This window comes from Typopeltis vanoorti, chromosome 9, assembly GCF_054136105.1.
Source record: "Typopeltis vanoorti isolate ZY-2024b chromosome 9, IOZ_Tvanoo_1.0, whole genome shotgun sequence".
In the NCBI taxonomy this organism is placed as follows: Eukaryota; Metazoa; Arthropoda; class Arachnida; order Uropygi; family Thelyphonidae; genus Typopeltis; species Typopeltis vanoorti.
In genome coordinates this window covers 110,646,034-110,668,600 of record NC_143557.1, presented here as the reverse complement: position 1 = coordinate 110,668,600, position 22,567 = coordinate 110,646,034, and the positions used below count along the sequence as shown (strand labels likewise).

The window sequence follows — 22,567 nt, the reverse complement described above, 5'->3', positions numbered from 1 at the left end:
CAATAAAAAAAAAATTGTTTTTATATTGCATTCTTTGATTTCCATTCATTACTGAATGCAGTATTGAATGAAACCATTACTGCATTTACATCTATGCATAAAGTATTTTAAGTATAGTACTTGCAAAAAAACTTAATCTGTAATGAACAGATTATGATCATCGATTTCCTGATATGTACCCCAAAGGGACGTTCCGGTTACCATGAGAACATTATGTGATTAAGTTTACATTAATAATCTCGTATCAACAATTTTCTTTCAAATTAGTCTATTACTTGTCAGCACTTCAATGCTATATATCTAATATTTTGTTCTTCTAAGGCATCACTGAATGAATCAATCCACTAGATCTTGGTTTGCTTTGGGTCTCTTTCCTGCCATCTTGGCATTAAGCACCTGTTTTTACTGAACTTTCCTCAGTGATTCTATTTAAGTGGCCATACCACCTTAGATTGGCTCTGCTTACACATTCTTGAAAGCTAATAATGTCAAGTTCCTTTTTAATATGATTCTGCAACTGATGCCATCTGTTCACTCTCTAATTTTTCTGAGAACCCTCATATCTGTGATCTCTATTCTTTGAGCAAGTGCTTTATTTCTAACCCAACTCTCAGATCCATACCTTAAAACTGGCTTGAACACCATCTTATAGACTACTAGTTTGATGTTTAGACTAATTTCTCTCTTATTCCATATACATTTATTCAACTGATTCCCCACCATACCAACTTTGCTTAGTCTGTTGTCTCTTTCCTGATTTAATTTGCCATCATCAGTAAAAACAGTGCCTAAATAGCTTGAAATAACATCTTACTTGTTCTATAGGCTCTCCATTTAGAATGCAGTTGAAGTTTTCTGTTCCTGGTTATTTTCATAATTTGTCTTTTTATTGCTGATTTTCATGCCAAATTTGTTACAGTTGTCATTCAATTTAGTTAGAGAGTCCTGGTGACTTGCAGTGGAAGTGTTTAGGAGTACATATCAATACTCCAGATAGAAAAAGCTGTCAAAACCCTGAAATGTGGAAAGGCAGCTGGAGTAGATGATATTTGACCAGAAATAGTCAAATATGGAAGAATAAAAGTCTTGCAGTGGCTACGCTGCATAAATCAGAAGGCCTGGTAAGAAAGTCAAATTCCAGATAATTGGAGTAGAGCCCTCATAGTATCCATCTATGAAAAAAAAAAAATAATAATAATAAAAATAAAAATACAGCTGAATGTATTACAGAGGAATTTTTCTGCTAAGTGTTCCAGGAAAGAAAGATTTATGCAAGCATAATTGAAAAGAGGCTGAGAAGAATTGTGCCAAAAAAAAACTGGAAGAACAAGTTTAGGCTAAATAGAGGTTGTCAGAATCAGATTTTTACTTTAGGACAAATAGTTGATAAATCATGGGAATATGACAAAGATCTGTAGTTAAGTTTGGTAGATCTGGAAAAGGTATATGAACAATACCAAGAGAAAAGCTTTTCAACACAATACAGTTATGTGGGGTAAATGGAACACTATAAAGGGCAATACATAGTCTATATTTAAGCTGTAAGTTAGAACCGCAGCAAATACAGTAACATGGCTTGATGTAAAATCAGGTGTAAGATGAGGATGAACATATCTCCAATTGTTATTCATCTATATGGATCACATTATGAAAGAAAGTGGCATTAAACCTGATATAAGAATTGGAGATGTCAAAGTCAACCCTTTGCTTAATGCATATGATGTTGTACTCCTTTACACTTCAAGCTCAACTACCACACTTCATTTCATATACTGAAACATCACGACTTGGCAGGAGCTGCATTACACTGAAAATATTCCACTTCATATAAAATCTCATTTTGCTTTAAAAAACAAAGAAAAGTGAAAATCGTGTTTAACACATGCACACATACACAGAGAGAAAGAGATAACATTGTCAATAAAAGAAAATATTCTCTCCTTGACATAAGGTTAATTCTAAGATTTTTCAATAGCCTCCAAAGCATTCTGCCACCTTCCTGATATTTACCTTGTATATTCTTACTGAAGTCTTCCCATGACTTTTTTTTAACTACTTCCACACACAGCTTACATCTATTACATTTTTCTCTGTATTCTTTTAGGACATCTGACGACTTACTTGCTAGGAACTTTCAGTAGGATTTCTTCTTTTCCAGGACTGCTTCTTGTGTCCACCATTGTGTTCTTACTTTTCTATTCTTACATACAAGTTCTCCACATAGCTGAATCAATGTTTGATTCAGAGTTTGAGGCTGAGACTTACTTGCTAAGAATTTTCAGAAGGATTTCTTCTGAAATCCTTCTGAAAATTCCTTTGATATACCCAGAAAATTCTGAAAATTCTCTGATAACTACTTCTTGTGTCCACCATTGTGTTCTTATTTTTCTATTGTTACAGACAAGTTCTTCACATAGCTGAATCAATGTTTGCTTCAGATTTGTCACTGAGACTCCAAGGTTTAGTATGTTTTTGAACTGTATCAGAACTTGAGGTCTCAGTAAAACATGATGAACGTATTTATGATATACCATTATTATACTATGACAACATATCACCTTATATAATTCATAAGTCATTCTACACTAGTCTGAACCAACCATAATAGCAATATGAACCACCCATCCTATACCGACTATAATTTTGAATGCTATTTCATTTAGTGTTTAGTTCAAATACACACCAAATGACCTTTAATTTTAATTAATTTGAGCTTTACAATAGCAGTTACTTAAAAAAATACCTTTCTCTTGTGGATTTTCCTTTTTTGTACTCTAAAACAGCAGTCCATAATCTTTTGACATTTCAGATCCCCCAATAAATCACTACTGGTAGCCATATCCCCAAAACCAACATTTTTCTAAGTTTTCCAGAGCACAAATCACAACAAAAAATACATTTTACATCTTGCCTGGCACACATGATACTCTGAAAGGACTGAGGTTGTATGTACTAGGCAACTCACAGCAAAGGTGGATCAAGCACCTTGCTACCTTCCAAAAATCAGCTATCTGATACCTACTGGTCCCCAAAATATAAACTGCTTTTTGGAATGCAGAGCAGTGTGTGCAGCTTACACCACCTTTACCACATGTTGCGCTACCTCTAAGGTCAACTCTCTTCATCGATGAGAAATGAAAAACACACACAAAAAAACTGAAACAAAAGTTTCCCAAACCTAACAAAGTAATATCAAACATGAATTTTATTAACTTTTAAATACAATACACGGGAAAAAAAAAAAAAAAAAAAAAAATTCAAAATAAAGGAAACCGAAATTAGGATTGATTTTTTTTTTTTTTTTTTTTTTTTTTTAATGCCACGGGTGTACAGCAAGGCCTCATTTTATGTTTCCTCTATTTAAGAAGATTCAAAGTAACAAATATTTCAAAATCAACACCAAAAACCACAAAACAAAAGAATTTGTAGGCAGCATGTTGCAATTGACTATATTTATTATTCTAAGGCATCGGTTCCCAACCGGTGGTAAGCATACCACTGGGGGTACGTACTGAACTGCTCAGGGGTACACGAAAAATAACCAGTAATGGCAGAAAAACAAGTAAACAAAATGCAAAATATTAATTATGGAACAATAAATGTATTTAAAAACATCTAATTTTAAAACAAGGGATACAATTTATAGAAATGGGTTTAAAAGGGATACACAAATGGAAAAAGGTTGGGAAACACTGTTCTAAGATATTGTGGGTAGAGTTACAAAACTGTTTACATTTTGGTCATCCATGAACCATGCTGCAAGGAATGCTAAAAAAAAAAAAAGTGGAAGTTTTACTAACATTAGTATTTAAATAATAAATTAAAAATGAAAACTAAGCGTAGAACTGATTCAACGAAAACAAAAACAAAAAAACAGAAAATCACTTACCACTGAGGATAAAATGGAAGTGATTTCATGCATTAAAGTTAACACTTCTTACAGTTTCAACCATAATAACCAATGCAGATAAGATAAAGAATTCACATGCAGGAATGGTTAATGCAAAAGTGCTAAGAATGAATCAAACAACATTCCTGTAACTTAAGCAGTAATCATGCACATGACAAAATCCTTGTTTAATGAAATAAATGAAGAGAGAGGTAGAAAAGTTATCTGTGGAAGTCATTTGTACTGAAGGACCAATCTCATTTGAATACATTATAATTTTACCTCAATTTCTGAATGATTTGCTTTACCAACAGGTTGGAAAACTAACCAATTCATAAAATAAAGCCCGTACTTGCCATAAAACACAGAATTCATTTTTATTCATAACTCATCACACTAGGAAAGGAAGCTAAGCTCCACTCAGTGAATCAAGACAAAAAACATTAAATGTAATCAGTGAGAGTAGGACACAAAAGACATTATATGTCTTCTGGGTCTGAAGTTTAAAGTAATGCAGAGGTCATTATTTCCCGTATACATGTAGAGAAAGTGGGGAGGGTGCTTAAAGGTCAAAGCTGTATAACAATGAGGAGACCTCCACATAGCCTTTAAAGAAATGTGGAGAACGTAACAGGGTTTCTCACCTAATGTCCAATCCTCATCTTCTCATGGTACACCGTTAGGTATCTACCTGGATAGTGAACGAACGAGGATGGGCTGGCAATTTGGGATTTAGCCAACCAAATTGTATTTTTATTGGCTTAAACCACAATACAAAAAATAAAACAACATGACAAAATTTCATGCAAGCTATGGGGGGGGGGGTTAAACATGGTCCGTGTTGTTTTAACAAGTGAACCAGGGCAAACAGCGAAAAGTCAGCTCCTGGAACAAATCCTAAAACATACCCCAACTCAATATCACCAGAATTCAAGATTGGTACTATGAACATAAGAAGCATGAATGGCAAAGAAATGAAGCTAGCTGAGGAAATGTATAAGTACCAGATCGACATAATAGGGGTGACTGAAACAAAGAAGACAAAAACTGGTGAGCTCTTTCTAAGCAATAAATACAAAATGTTATATTCAGGCAATGACAATCAAGGAAAAGAAGGAGTAGCCATAGTATTCAACACTAAATATGAGGCTAATCTTCTTGAATGGCAGGGGGTCTCAAGTAGAGTGATGTGGGCAAATATGAGAATGGGGAACTGGACAATGAGACTTATTTGTGCCTATGGTCCCACAGAAGATTCTACTAAGGTAGAAGTGGAGGAATTTTTTGAGGCTTTAGAAAAAGCAAATGACACAATGAAAAATGAAAAGTTGGTCCTTGTTGGGGATCTAAATAACAGAGTAGGATATGATTGTTAGATATACAAAAATATTTTAGGAAAATTTGGAGAAAAGAGCAAAGCTAATCATAATGGCAAATACCTGTTGGATTTCTGCTCAGGACTCGACTGGTAATTACTAACACAACGTTCCAACATAAAAATGTGCACAAATTCACATGGAGAGAAGAGGCAATGGATAAGAAAAGTCTCACTGACTATGTTATTGTTGATAGTGATGTTTCCTCTCTGGTGTAGGACACCAGAGTGTACAGAGGATTTGAAATTGAAAGTGATCATCATTTAGTCTTGAGCAGGATAAATTTCAGATTGAAAAGAAGAACATGTAAGAAAGTTTTAAAGCAAATAAAAGTTGAACAGCTCTCAGATGTGAACTACAGACTAAAATACACAAACATTATTGAAGAATGAAAGTGTTTGACAACAGGAATCAAATCTTGGACATTCAGTGTCAAGCACTGAAGAAAACATTAACTGATTGAGCCAGAGAGGTATGTGGTGGGATTAGGTTTTCTGCAAGGATAGAAAAATCAGAACTACATGGTGGACACAAGAAGTTAAAGAGGCAGAGAAGGAAAAGAAAAAAGCATACCAAAGTTCCTGACAACTAAGTCAGCTTGTGCTCTTAGAGAATACAGAGGCAACGTAAGAAAGTTAACTTCTTTTTCTACTTCCCATACGGGAAGTAGAAAAAGCCATCAAAAGCCTGAAATGTGGAAAGGCAGCTGGAGTAGAAGTAGATGATATTCGACCAGAAATGCTGAAGTATGGAGGTACAAGTCTTGCATTGGCTGCACTGCATAGTTCAGAAGGCCTGGACAGAGGGATGAATTCCAGATGATTGCATTTAGCTCTCATAGTACCCATATATAAAAAGGGAAATAAAACTGAATGTGAGAATTACAGAAGTATTCCTCTACTGAGTGTTCCTGGAAAGATTTTATGCCATTATACTTGAGAAACGGTTAAGAAGGATTGTGGAAGAGAAGCTTGGTGAAGAACAAGTTCAATTCAGGCCAAATAGAGGCTGTCTGGATCAGATTTTTACTTTATGTCAAATAGTTGAGAAATCATGGGAATATAACAAAGATCTGTATCTCGGTTTTGTAGATCTGGAAAAGGCATATGACAAGGTGCCAAGAGAGAAGCTATTCAAAAACGCTAGAGGTATGATGTCAGTGGGCATTATATCAAGCAATACTTAGTCTTTATTTGAGTTGTAAGTCAGCAATTAGAATTGAAGTACAGGAATATGGTGTTAGACAAGGATTTACATTATCCCCTCTGCTATTCATTACCTATATGGATCACATTATGAAGGAAAGTGGTATTAAACCCGATATCAAAATTGGAGATGTTAATCTCAGCTCTTCGCTTTATGTGGATGATGTTATACATCTAAATAAATCTGCTACCAGTCTGCAAGATTTCCTGACTAAATGGAATAACTGTTGTAATAGATATGGTATGAAGGTCATCGATAATAAGACAAAGACGATGAAAGCATGCAGAAGCACTGAAAATATCAAATATAGGTTCTCCACTAAAAATCATTCAAGTTAATATAATGTATATACAGTTATTCCTTGAGGTAAAACATTTCAGCTACTTAGGAACGATTTTTAGTGAAGATGATAAATTAAATATGGAAATAGACAACAGAATCAACAAAGCTAGTATGGTAGGAAGTCAACTGAATAAGTTATATGGAATAAGAGAGAAATTAGCCAAAACACTAAATTAGTTGTATACAAGACAATATTCAAGCCAATTTTAACTTATGGTTCTGAGAGCCGGGTCAAAAGTAAAACATTTTAGCAAAGACTAGAGAACGCAGATATGAGAATCGTGAGAAAGATTAGGGGCATGAACAGGTGGCATTAATGGCAATATCATATTGAACATGAGGATATTAGGAAAGAACTTGACATTGTCAGCATCCAGGAATGAGTTAGCAAAGCTAGTCTGAGGTCATATGTCACTTAAACAGAACAGGTGAGGAAAGATTAGCAAAACAAGCATTTGCCAGGTTGGCAGGAAAAAGACCCAGAGGAAGACCAAGATACAGGTGGATTGATACAGAAAAAAGTGCCTTAGAAGATAGAATTATAAGATCTTACAATGTTGAAGTTTGGACAGTTAACAGACTGATTTGGAGGAAAATTGTAGATAGGAAGTTAGTAATGATGTAAATTTTCATGTAGTACTATCATAACCTGTACATCCCTTGAGGGTACATGGAAGGAATCTGTAGGCTTATCTACAGAGAACTTTTTCACAAGCCATTTCTGCTACTGAAGAAAAATGCATATATAGCAGTGATTTTCCCCAAGTTCAAGATCATGTTTCTGTGTGAACAATCAGACTGTGGCTCTTCTGGTGTTTTTTTTTTTCCTTTGTTTTTTTGATGAAGATGTCCAATGTTCTTTGCTTATTCCTCTTCTTCTTTTCCCCTCCAAACACTCCGTCATTGATCCAACTGATGGATCAGGGAGTTCTTGCAGTGTTTAAGGCTTATCTACAGAGACTTTTTCACAAGCCATTTCTGCTACTGAAGAAAAATGACCAGACTCTCATGCAATTCTGGAAAACGTTCAATATTTATCATGTTATTAAAAATATTGCTGTGGCTTGGTACAAACTGACCTCTCAATGTATGAGTGGCATATGGAAAAATACATTAAAAAGGTTTGTGCATGATTTTGAAAGTTTGTAATAATGGGCCTAGCAAACAATCTGAATCTCGAAGTGAATGATGACGACATAATTCAACTCATAGAAAGTTCCCCTGAAGAGTTGACCAATGAAGAATTGGTTGAACAGGAGGAAAAACAAGAAAAGGAAGAGAGAAAAGAGAAAAAGGAAGAGGTAGTTAAACAATTTACAGTAAAGGGTCTTGCAGTAATGTTCTTTGCAGTTAGTGATGTTCTCAAAATGGCTGAAGACATTGAACCCAATGTTGAACGCTACTTAATAATAGAAACGAAAGTACATGATGTGTTTGCTTGCTATGAACAAATTTATGATGAAAAGAAGAAGAGGAATAAGCAAAGCACATCAAACATCATCAAAAAAACAAAAGTTACACCAGAAGAGCCACAGCCTGATCGTTCACACAGGGAAGGTAATGAAGATGTGATTGTGGAGGAAGATTTGGGTGATCATTTTCCTGTTTTATAGTGGTAGTAACACACAGTACAGTTTTATAATAAGGTTTAAAAATTAAAATGACAGTATACTTATTACAGTTAAGTCCCTAATCCGTATAACTCTGTTGATTTAATGTATCGACTAAGTCCTGCCGAATGGAACGGAACCCAGATGTAAATCAAGGGATGAGTGCATTTCAAACTTTTTAAAAATGCATCCACTCAAAGGAGAAGGGACATAATATACAGTTAATAGAGTTCTCTCTCTTGAAGGGAAATGGCGACATTGCCAAGCATGAATATGTTAAAGCTATGAAATCTATGATATACATTGATATTTTTGATTACAGCAAACCTTCGATTTAACGGACTTCGATTTAAGGTGTCTGTTAAATCAAGTCCTTTAAATCACGAATTTTTTAAAATAAAAATATCTGTAACATTATACTGCAATTTTATTAATATTAGCACTGCAATAACAAAAAATTGTTTTACACACGATTTTTAACACAATTTTCATACTTTTAGATAAGTTAATGTTTGACATTGAGGCGCTTGGTTTAGGTAATCCTGCTTTGAAAAAACTATGAAGTTTTTTTTAATTCTGCTGATTTTTAATAATTAACTCCCTAAAATTATGAAAATGTGTGAAATAAAACTGCTGCAAAGAGTGATGACACGCAACAAAAGAACAAATTACAGTGTGATTGGTGCGATCACGCCCTAATCATTCGCCGAACATGTTTTACGAGAGGTGACTCATTTATGTCGGCTAAATTACTACAGTATTTTTCTAACATATGATGGCCTATTCGCCAAAATTTGTGAAAAATAACAGGAAATTAATAACAAAAAATAACCTGTTAATTTAATTATAAGCAAATCTTGGTTAAAAGCATTTTAAAATTAACAGGGTGTTAATTTTCACGTGACGTATGGACCTGAAATTTTGTCCATTAAATTGAAGGTTTACTGTATATTCCATTTTAAAAAAATGTTGTACACAACCTGCTAAACTGATTTTATGAACTGCAACACTGCTCTAAGCCATTTTTAGAACCCCAAAACTATACACAACAAACAAATACAACCTACAAAATACTTAGCTCAAAGAAAAAAATATATAAAAATTGGAATTTTAATGTAATGGAAAAAACAGTGACTTATTGTTCAATATTTGGTTTTATTTCTGAGATCAAATTCTAGATTTGTTGAAGGTTTGTACTTATTTTTTAAATACAATAACAGTGAGAAAGTATAACTAAGATAAAAAGCCAAACAGCTATTTTTTCTGGTGAAGTTAATTAAATTAAAGGTATTATTTTACAGCCAGTATGCGAAACTCTGAGATCATAAACTACGATCTAAAAGTTTCATGCTGAAGAACTATTGGCAAATCCAAGCGTAAGTGAACACCTGGTAGTACAACGCCAAGGCAACTCGAAGCAAAGGTGGAGCAAGCTCCCTCACTATCCTTGATATTTTCTCATAATGTAAAACACAGCTCCTAGGAGATGTACTGCCTTACATTATGAGGAGAGGTCACTACCCAGACCGGTTTCAACCTTTTTTGAGGTCTCATCAGTGAGTAGGTAGACCTGGATGACAGTAAAGTTTAAGTGAAAAGAAATTACATACCTTCACTATACGAATGCCAGAAAGGTGTGCCCATATATTATATTATAACTAAGATAAAAAGACAAACGGCTATTTTTTCTGACGAAATTAATTAAATTAAGGGGATGAAAATCCCTTATTATTTTATAGCCAGTATGCGCAACTCTGAGATCGAAAACTACGATCTAAGAGTTTCATGCCGAAGAACTATTGGCGAAGGAACTATCTCCTAGGAGCTGTGTTTTACATTATGAGAAAATATAAAGGATAGTAAGGGAGCTTGCTCCACCTTTGCTTCGAGTTGCCTTGGTGTTGTACTACCAGGTGTTCACTTACACTTGGATTCGCCGATAGTTCTTTGGCATGAAACTCTTAGATCGTAGTTTTCGATCTCAGTTTCTCATACTGCTGTAAAATAATAAGGGATTTTCATCCCCTTAATTTAATTAACTAGTGAGAAAGTATTTTTCAGACCAGTGAGTGATGGAGAATGGAATTAAAACTACAGTGCTTTTTACTTACATATACTTTACTCAACTGCTGAGAAAAATTAATTTTCTAAATAGTTGCAACCACATCCCCATTATATGTCTCAGATTTCAGTGGATATGCATTACATAATAAGAAATGCTGCCTTAAAACATTTCGAACTTTTCACTTGCTGATCTCAAACTTATAATGTTCAACAGCAAATTGTCATTTTTAACACACCAGTGCAAACTGAATTGCTGTAACTTTTGACAATGAAATTAATTCTAAGATATGCCAGCTACTCAATATAATAAAGATATAAGCAAACATCATGCACTGCTTATAGTTAGACAACACTATTTCATTCCTTTAATTTAAAATGAAGTCCCACTAACCATTTAATTTTGATTCAAGGACAGTTTGTTTACTGATGGATAACTGTGTTATTCATTATTCTAAAGTTACAGGCAGACACAGTTGAAAAATTATTTGGCCAATTTATCTGTATTATGCAGGATGAGAAAACCATGACCTAATGTCAAAATCTGTTTGCCCAGTACCCTGTCCATCAACTTCCAGTTTTTCTTCAAATTTACAACAACAGAAACAGAAGCAATATCTTGTTCTGAGGTACTGACAGAAGCCCCTACCAATAGTAAGGACTCCAATTCACATTGCCATGCCAGGGGTCCCCCTCAAATATCCCAATCTGCCACTTAAGACATATTCAGAAACTATGAAACCAGCTTCAAAGATCCAATGTTTTATCATTTATAAGAACTAACAGAATGGAGGGGGTCTGGTCATATCTGGAGAGCAGATGACCAGTTAAATAAGTACTTACAAATAAAATGGCAAGAAGACCTGGAGGGAGACTGAATACAATGGATGGACCTAAGAGAGCTGGAACACTTTACACCACAGCCTATGACACAGACATATGAGGAAACTTAGTGATGGCAGCATTAGACTTAAATTGTCATTTAAACTGTTAAGGAGGAGTGGGAAGCAGTAGATGTCAGTTATATTGCCTTGCAAAGCATCATATTTATTACAGGCTTGAAGTAGCTTGGAAGATAAAGTTCCATGTTTGGTCTAAAGATTTGGGTTTCCAGATTATTTTCTGGAAATGCTGTTAAAGAAATTTGTATTCGTTTAGCAGTACAAAAATAACAGTATCTATTTCTAGCATTACTGATTTTTATAATTTTTTTTAAGTATCATAAAGAAACATTTTCTTCAGGAAATTCATTCGTTTTACAGTCATCTCACTACAGCAAGTCCATTACAAATAGTGACTAATTTCCAAATGAAGCTGGATACAAACTATTATACAGAAAATTCATTATACAAAATTATCCATTATAACAAACAATTTCTGTGATAATACCTATGAGTTTGCCATAGCAAACCCAATCAGACTTTGTAATTTAATTACAGTAATCTATCGTTTATCCAACTGCATGGGATGGTAATTTACCATTCTGATAATGGAAGTGTTGGATAATTGAATATAATGGTTTACACCAGAAGTCAGTTAACATTCAAGGGGTTTGTTAATTGAAGGGTCATTATTTTGAAAGGTGGATAAACAGTAGATTAAGGGAAGTAGTTTTTCATTGTAATTTTTATTTTATTTTTAGATGATAAATGAAGATACTTAGGACATGAAAGTACTTAGGACAAACAATAAAAATGAATAACGATTTATCTGAAGAACTAGCAAAAAGAAAGAAAGCTGCATGGCTATCATTCAACAGACTAAAAGAAACACTTACTGATCCAAATCTTGACATCTCTCCGAAGGCAAAACTATTTAATAGTGATATTCTACCATCATTCACATATGGATCAGAAACATGGAACACGACAAGAAAAGAAGAAGAGACTCTCAGAATAACTCAGCGTGCAATAGAATGCGGGATTTGTAACATCAGCAGAATGGAACATGTTAGAAACACGGAACTAAGAAAGAGATCAGGCATAAAAGATGTGGTAACTGCAGTATATGAAAGCAAGATGAGATGGGCAGGTCACATAGCTAGACTCAGGGATAACAGATGGACATATAGAATACTCAACTGGCAACCAATAATAAAGAGAAAACCAGGAAGATCACCTAAAAGATGGGAAGATCCACTAGTGAAATCTATGGGTATAACATGGAAGAGAGAGGCTCAAGATTGAAATCGTTGGAGGCATCTTTGTGACCTGCACTCATGGAGAAATTCTGAGTGAAACACTGGTCCATCAAGGTATCTGCTATAGTAAGAAATCCCTGTGGGGAAGGAGGAAGATAGAAGTTGTGATTGCATGTAGTTGAGGAAATGTTCTGCAAGTTGCCTGCTAATGTTATGCCCCACAGAAAGACAAAGTCTGCTAATATTTTCATTATATTTTTAAAAAAGTGGCAGCTCATAATTACTTTTTACTTACTAGTTAAAAAGTTAAAATTTAGGCATTTTAGTTCTTAGCCTTCCTGCTATTTTATATTGCAATGGACATTTACTAGTTTTCAACTTCAGCATTTTTCCAATTTCATACTATTTTTGGACACAGTGAGTTTTGCTATTTTATTAAAATAACACGTGAAAGAATTACATAGATTTTGGTCTGTGAAATTCTTGAATAAGCTATATGCAAATTACCGTATCGGTCTGAGATATACAAACATGATCATATTAATAAATTTAGCTACTACCAATGTCTTACTTGAATAATATCTTGTTCCTGTTCAAGCCATTCTGGTCCACCACCATGTAAAATCTGTTCCCTCAGCCAGACAAGACTAATGAAGGCACATAATGTGCAAGTCACTACACAGCAGCCATAAAAACTGTCAGCTAAGATGTTTTCTCTAAAATAAATAAATAAAAATAAAAATTATTGTTATTACTACGGGCAACTCCAAGGAGTCCTTAGACTCATAGAGGGAGGCCCTAAACATCATGTCTACAACTATTCAGCTTCCACACAGAATCTATCATACCTTGCCTTGAACCCACTCACAGTCATGGCACCCACAACAGACTCGGGCAACTTATTCCACTCATTCACCACTCTCCATGCAAAAAACCTAGTACTAACACCTTTGCTAACCACACTCTTGCCCAGTTCCCATGGATGGCCCCTAGTCCTCCCACCACCAGACCTATTCTGAAAAATATCCTCTGAATTAATCTTATAGATACTCTTCAGTAATTTGAATGTCTCAATCATATCACCCATAAAATAATAATAAAATATATATATATTTACTAAAATAAAGAGCCAAAAGGTTCTCAAAAATCATATCTCCCATAAAATAATAATAATAATATATATATATATAATAATAATAATATATATATATATATATTTACTAAAATAAAGAGCCAAAAGGCTTCAGTTTGGCAATGCAAAATTATATAAGTAACATTTCGAAAAAATAAATTGACCAGAGCTTACGGTAATACACTCACCGGCATGTTGCCTTAGCGCAGATTACTTAGAAAAGATAGGCGACGTACAAGCGTCTATGTATTTACTTTCCATTAGTCCATTTTGATAAGGTTTCAATGGCCTGACAGCTGTTCCAAACTGGTTAGTTCTCCTCAGAGACCAGGCAGAAACCTTAAGAGAGCATAAACTCTTGTTCAGTACTAAGGAACTTGAAATGTCAGAGACATTTCAAGTTCCTTAGTACTTGAAATGTCCTTGTGAAGAAATGTCCTTGTGTAAAAGTATTTACTAAAATAAACAGCCAAAAGGCTTTAGTTCGACAATGCAAAATTACATAAGTGGATATTAGATAAAGCATTATTTCAAAGTTGAATGTAGAAACTATGAAAGTTTCGTAAAAATAGGTTGACTAGAAAGCTTACGGGAATGTGTGTGTCAGGCATTCATTTCATATTTCTCCTAATAAGTTGATGTGTGGTATAACATCTACAATTGGGACCTTGTGAAGGTCTCTGAAAAATATACTCACTACCCAGAAAGCAATACACACATACTATGAATTAGAAGAGTAATGGATATATTGCAATAATAAATAATCATTAATGTTTGATGTAAAAGGTCTGTAAAAACTTAAGTCATTAAGAACTTGTTGAATGTTCCTAGTAGGAAAAAAAAACTCAATAAAACTGAATTTGGTGTCTACATTAACAGAAGGCATCTATAATCAATTGATGAACTCATCAATTTCTGATATGCAAACAGTGTACATGATTAGGTTTGCATTATTATTAATCTACTGTGAAACAATTTTCCTCCAAATTAATCTATTACTTGTCAGCACTCCAATATTGGCATATCTAACATTTTGTGCTTCTAAGGCACTTCTGATTTACCTGAATTTAGGTGGATCAGAATGATTAATTCAAGTAAATCAATCCACCTAAGGGTGGACTTAATCATGGTCTTCCCAGAGGAAGACCTTGACATCTTGGCATCAAACACCTGTTTTGATAAAATTTCCTCTTCTGATTGATGACCATACTACTTAGATTAGACCTACTGGCACATTCTTGAATGCCCTGTTCAGGCATTTTCTTTTGCATCACTTTTTCATTTTTCCACCTTTGGCATGCTCAGGAGTAAGCTAGATGGTCTCCCTCCACAGATGATGCATTTAGGTTTCTTTGCAAAGCAAGATTTATTATCATGCTCTTTACTATTACAATTGTTACAGATCGATGACAGGCAGTTTGAGCATGACCATATTTCTAACATTTAAAGCAGCTTAGTGGATTATGGAAGAGCTTAAGCCAAGTGAGATATCCTGCATTTATGTTGGAGGATAAGGTGTGTCAAAAAGAAGAATGATATTCTTATTCAGAGCCAGGAAAACATCCCTATACATCAGGATGAATCTCGTAGCTGTCACTTCTTGATCTTTAGATTTTGATCATATCTAACATTTTGGTCTTCTGAGGCACTTTTGATTGAATCAATTCACCTAGATCATTATCTCCCTATGGGTCATTTTCCTGGCATCTTAGCATAAACACCTGTTTGATGATAAGTCTGATATCACATCTCTTGAACAGCTGTTTTGAGGTTTTACCATAACTGGTACATTTCCCTCCCCCAAAACACACACTGATGTTGCTAGCAGTAGTTTTTCTTTGTGTTGAAGACATGATGTTGTAACAAGAATACCACCAATGCCAATCCTAAACCATTTTGAATAAAGGCTAACATTTTGCCTATTGGTCTTTTGCCTGTTGTATAAATGATAAGAAACAATGGTATTTTGTATGTGTGTTTGTGTGTGTGTGTGTGTGTGTGTGCACGCATGCAAGACATTAGTTTATTATTTCTCCTAAAAGTTGATGTGTGGTCATCTGCAATTGGGAACTTGTGAGGGTCTCTGAAAAATATACTCACTATCCAGGAAGCAATAAATGCATTCAGAAGTGGACTGCCAAGGTTACCTAAGATACTATAATAACAGTGCAGCAAGCCTTGGGCTTGGTTGCCACATGACGCATGACTTGGACCCCATAAAGGAGATAAAAATTAGAATAGCCAGAGCAACAACTATTTTAAAAGCCATGGACAGAATATGGAAGAGCTGAGCTATAAAGATGCAAACTAAACTGAGCATTGTAGAAACCTGCATCTTCAGCAGCATGCTCTATGGATGCGAGGCCTGGGTACTCCTGAGAGAATTTGAAAGGAGGATCCTGGCATTTGAGAGGAAGTGCTATAGAAAGATCTTGAGAATAAGCTGGATACAGAAAGTGAACAATGAGGAAATCTACAGACGAATACAACCAAAAGAAAACCTGATCCAGAAAATAATCAGAAGGAAACTACGTCTATTTGGCCATATATGTAGAATGAATGATGAGAGAAATTAAAAACATTGCTGTTCGGAATGATTGAAGGAAATTGGCATTGAAATTGACAGAGAATGGGGCGATGACATCGTCAAATGGTGCGGAAACTCTATACACAAACTGAGTTATCTTGCACAAAATAGAATGCAATGAAAGAATCATATCAAGATGGCAGCAGACACCTACGGGCACTGCACCCATGGTTGTTGATGATGATGACGATGATTAAAGCCTTGGGCCCTGTTACCAGACCATGGAGAAAGACTTCCTACAACTTCACTGACATATCTTGAAAAAAGTAATGTAAGGGTACTACCCCCACCCCCCCTTTACAGATATCCATAGGTCACGTTGCAAGGAAAAGACAGCAGGGTGTTGGATCTCAGTGATGGTGGTCTAAGAGAGTAAAAAGACTCAAAAGCAATGAAGAATACTTGAAATATAGAAAAAGAGTAAGAATGAAAATGTCTAGTGCCATCAATGGGAGGTGAGGTCTCACTCCACTGAAAACAGGTATCCTACATTGAGGAGTTTTTCATCAGGGAACTAGGATGAAGAGTGAAAAGCACATCAGGAAAATAGGAACATCAATGTAAGACAAATCAACGGAAAAGTGAATACAGAAAAGGAATTAGAGAAATCTTCAGGTTTAAGGGAATGAAATGAAATAACACAGGTTTAATAGTTCCAATATTGTCTGTCACAAAGGCATCTGGGACAATATAAAATTTTGTAACCTAGCTTAACATATACAATATAAAATACCTAAGCCTAAAACACATGAATTAGAAAAATATCACTATATAACTGGTGTTGGGATAGAAATTCAACAGCTAATCGAAGAATGGAGTCTGCAAACATGACAGTTCAGGAAAATTAGTGGGAAACAGACAGGATGACAAGACCATATTTAAAATAAGATATTGAAAACTTGAGATTATTAATATTCAAGCATGTTAAAACATAGCTATATAAGATGGGATATGTTTACTTAAATAGATTAAGAGATGAAAGATTAGCATAACTAGTGTTTGAAGCAATAATGGCAAAAAAACAGACAGATGAAGATTTAAGTGGACTGATACAGTTCCTTCTTTAACATGCTTAAATACTGGCACCACTAGGTTTCTCCATCTGTTTCTATTTTATGATGCACTTATAGCATAGTATAAATCCATCTTACTTGAGATTTTCCCACAGGTCATTTCTTGCCAATTCCATTTGCAAGTACTCACTTGCAAATGAAACAATACAATACAAGCAGATGATCAACTGATCATCTCCTTGTATTGTTTAGTTTGTGTACTGTGTACTTGATGTATTCTTTCAGATACACCAAACTATGACCACACTAAGTTTTAAGTAAATTTACAAGATTTGATTATATAATTGTTGGAAACAGACATGCTAATTAGCTTCGACATTGTCTCCCTCTTCACTAATATTCCCCATAAGGAAACAGTGAGCCTGTTAACTCAAATTTCCATCTGATATCGTTGAACTATTCAAATTTACAATTACTTCTGGTTACTTCACTTGGAAAGAAAAAATCTACAAGCAAGAGGAGGGAACAGCTATGGGTCTCCCTTATCACCTAACTTGGCAGACCTGTTTATAGAAGATCTTGAAGAAAAAATTTTTGCGTTTCAACCCAAACCAAAAATCTGGCTATGTTATGTCAATGATGTCTTTGCAGTCTGGGGTCATTCCGAACAAGAGCTCCATCTGTTTCTAGATAAAATAAACCTTCTTCACCCCCGCATCAAATTTACATTAGAAAAAGAATCTCCACAAGGTATCTCTTTCCTGGATCTACACATCCAAAGAAAAGAAGATGGTTCCATCTCCACTCTGTCTATCAAAAGCCAACCTTTTCAGGTCGCTACATCCCACAACTCTTCTGCTCATCATCCTTCTCAAAAATTTGGCATCATCAAATCACTGGTAACCAAAGCACACAGATTTTGCTCCTCTGAGGAATCTCTAACACAAGAATTGGAAATAATTAAAAACACAGCCATTGTAAATGGATATAATCCTAAAACTACTCAAAAAATCATCAGCCACTTCTCCACACATCAACCCAGACAAGAACAAGCCCATAGGATTCCCATACCGTATGTCAAAGGCATCTCAGAGCGATTTTCAAAAATTATGAAAAAATACAATCTTCCTGCGACCTACAAACTCATCAACCAGATCTACAACTTGTTACCTTCGCCTAAAGACAAACTCCCACCTCTGTTACTACCTGGCATGTACGAGGTACCATGCTCCTGTAAACGTTCATACTATGGGCAGACAGGCAGATCTGTTCTTAAACGCATCTCTGAACATCAAGATCACATCTGTCTCATCAAGCCACAGAAATCCGGCCTCTCCCAACACAGAGTTGAAAACCCAAACCATAGGATCCATTGGGAAAAGACCAAACTTCTACACAGATCTTCATACAAACATGAACGTTTATATAAAGAAAGTGCTGAAGCCCTACTTCACAGACCCAATCTAAACTGCAATGATGTCCTTGCCATTCCTAAAGTATGGAAAATTGTCATACAAAATTGTGTAAAATAATTCAATTTTAATTTTAATGTAATCTAAATAACCTAATGTTTTTTTTTTTACACTAGAAAGCCCTGCTGCATGCATTTGGATTCCATTGTATTCATGTGCCCTATCTGTATGTTATTCCTAGTATTGTTCCCAACTGTACTGACGATGTCCTAAGACACTTAGGTTGACATATTTACGTATTAAAAAACCTATTACTGTGGTTTTACGTGTGCTTATTTAGTCAAATTTACAAGAATTCATATCTCACTGGTGCATTAACTTTCTCTTGAATCCAGGAAATGATTGACTCAAGACCAAATAAAAAATATATATTTAATGATTCTTGGGGAGACCACACTCCTACCAGGGCCGTGGACCAAAGGATGTAGCAGAGGCATGGCAAGCTGGCTACATTATTATGCCAGTAACTTTCATGAGCAGGAGAAAGTCTACAAACTGAGATAGTGCTACTGCATACGGGACAACCGACGCGCCTACTCGAAGACCACATAGAGTAGGTGAGAAATCAGCAATGTGGTCAGTCAAGGACGTGAAACATGTAGCCACCCTCAACATAAGATCACTATACCAACCTGGAAAATTGCAATTAGTCCAGGAAAATTTAAAAGACTGAAATGGATTATTTTAGGTTTATCAGAGACACATTGGTGTGGAGAAGGATTCATGGATTTACCAGAAGGAAGACTATACTTCTCAGGAAGAAAAGATAACATACACAGAGAAGGAGTTGCATTATTAATTGAAAAGAAGCTTACACACTCAGTAACTGAAATAAACCCAGTGTCTCCTAGAATAATAACAGCCAAACTTCAAGCAAAAGAAAAAGGTCAGACAATTAAAATAATCCAAATATATGTACCAGACAATAACCATTCAGAGGAAGAAATAGAAAATTTCTATGAAGAACTACAACAGGAAATAGATAATCCCAAAAATAGAGAACTCATGATAGTGATGGGAGATTTTAATGCTAAAATAGGACAGTTCACAGCAGACATAAAAGATATGATGGTGAAATTTGGATACGGAGAGCTTAACGACAGAGGAGAACAATTACTCCACTTCTGTAAAGCAAACGATCTAATGATTACAAACACGTTGTTCTATCAATGCCCTAATAATAAATATACATGGACATCCCCAGATGGTAATATAAAGAACTGCATAGACTATATCATCATAAACAAACAATGGAAAAGATCAGTAAATAATGTACGAACATTAAGAAGTTTTGATTTCGACACTGACCACGAAATATTAACTGCCAAAGTCAAGATAAAATTCAACAGGAAAAACAATATCAGAAAAGAAGAAAATATCAACCTATCAAAACTAAAAGATAGCTCAAGCAGAAGTCAATTTTTAGAACAGATGCACTTGAAATTAAACCCCCCCCCCCCTCATCTTCCAGAACAGAGGAAAATACTGGGAAGAAGGAAAAGAAAGTGTTATCAATTGCAAAAAACCCAATATAAACAAACAGTGGATAACCCAAGAAATCATAGCTACAATAGAAGAGAAAAGAGAGGCCAAGATACTTGTAAACCAACAAAACAATGAAGAGAATAGAGAAAAATACAGAGCACTAAAAAATAAAGTTGATAACCTATGCAAAAAAGCCAAAGAAAAATGGTTAGAAGAAAAAGCTAAGAAATGCCAAGAAGCATACCAACAAACAACCTAAAAGTCTTCCATGATACTGTAAGAGAAATTACAAAGGAATTCTCAGCAAAAGCAGTAACAATGATAAATAACAAGATGACTGAAACCGGGAATATTGAAGATATAAGAAAAATCTGATCAAACCATTTTAAGACTATCTTTCACCAAGGAAACAAAACTACAATGCCAACAATAGAAGAAAATAATGACCACCCAAAAATTTTACAAGAAGAAGTTAGATATGCAATAAAACAGATGAAAAACAATAAAGCACCAGGCATTGATACTATCTCTACTGAACTGTGGTCATATGGAGGCAGCATATCAATAGAATATTTAACAACCCTATTCAATAAAATACTACAAACAGGAGAGATCCCAGATGACTGGAGAACTGGAAAGATCATCCCAATATACAAGAAAGGAGACAAAAGAGATTGCAGAAATTACAGACCAATCAGTTTACTCCCTCACACCTATAAAATATTCATAAGAATTATACAAAATAGATTAAAAAACACCTACGAAGAAATGATAGGCATAGAACAAACTGGTTTCCGAGGAAACTATTCAACAATAGACCAAATTTTCACATTGCACCAACTAGCAGAGCTCAGCTGGGAAGACCATAAAGAACTATATTGTTGTTTTGTGAACTTTAAACAAGCTTTCGATAGCATCAACAGAGAAATCCTTCTTAAACTTCTACTAGAAAAAGCAATAGACAAATATATAATACAGTTTCTGATAAAATATTACTTTAAGACAAATGCAATAATTAAAAAAGACACACTCACAACCGAACCCATAGAGATCCAAAAAGGAGTAATGCAAGGATGCCCATTATCCCCATGCCTATTCAACATATATCTAGAAGAAGTTGTAAAGAAGGCAATAGACAATGAGCCTGGAATCAATGTCAAACATAAATAATATCAAATATGCAGATGATCTCATCCTTCTTGCAAGAACTCCAAATGAACTATAAAAGTTGATCAACAAGCTAAATGAAACCTGTAAAACATATGACATGACAATAAATATACAAAAGTGATGAAAATAGGGAGGAACGGAACTACCGTCTCAGCCACCCTAAACGGAGAACAAATAGAACAAGTAGACAACTTCATATACCTTGGATCAAAACTAACAGAAACAATAGATGAACTCAAAACAATCAAACACAGAATAGTGATAGGATGGACCACCATGGGAAAATTACAAAAAATCAGGAAAACAAACAAGATATCTAAGCAAGCCAAAATCAAATTATACGAGGCAATAATTATTGCCTCGTATAATTTGATGACTGTTATCAAATGGTATAATTGATAACAGTCATCTATGGAGCAGAAGCGTGGACAGTTAAAAAAAGAGAGGAGAAAAAACTGCTGGCATTTGAAATGAAATGCTTAAGAAAAATAAATAGAACAAGTTGGATAGAAAAGAAAACAAACAACACAGTCAGACAATAACTATTGCATAAAAAGACAATAATAGAAAAAATTACAAAACAACAACTGAGATGGTTTGGACACACTGTATGCATGGACGCAGACAGACTTCCTAAAGTCCTAATCAATACTTTTCCAACTGAAAAAAGAAGACCCGGAAGACCAAGAATTACCTGGCTGAAATTAATAAAGAACATCTCGGGATGCAGAATATATAAGGAACTTTTTCGAACAGCAAGGAATAGAGAAGACTGGAAGATCCTGCTCAAGAGAAGACTCAACAAGTCTTAGACGGAAGAGAAGAAGAAGATATTTAATGAAACTAAATTTATCTATATACATGGTAAATATTTCAATCTTCTAAAATTAAACTGTAATTTTGATATCTGCGTTTTCTTTATAGGATAAATTCATTCTTAGTGGTGGTAATAGTTAATTACAAAGTAGAATGCAAACAACAGATTGATTTGAAAAAGTAAGAGCTGCATGATGTCATATATCATGCAGCTCTTGTGCACTAATGAACAATGCAATGGTATAACTGAGGAAATAGTGCAATATTG

At 34.8% G+C, this 22,567-nt stretch overlaps 1 protein-coding gene across 3 annotated transcripts in view; it reads right to left on the bottom strand.

The window, feature by feature from the left end:
* Positions 1-22,567, bottom strand: part of LOC150103422 (E3 ubiquitin-protein ligase MARCHF6) — a 271,806-nt gene that overhangs the window by 214,118 nt on the left and 35,121 nt on the right. For all 3 annotated transcript variants that reach the window (XM_090397403.1, XM_090397402.1, XM_090397400.1), the window contains exon 6: positions 13,196-13,340. In XM_090397403.1, coding sequence (XP_090253529.1) covers positions 13,196-13,340 — 145 coding nt within the window. The remainder of the gene's footprint in view (positions 1-13,195; positions 13,341-22,567) is intronic.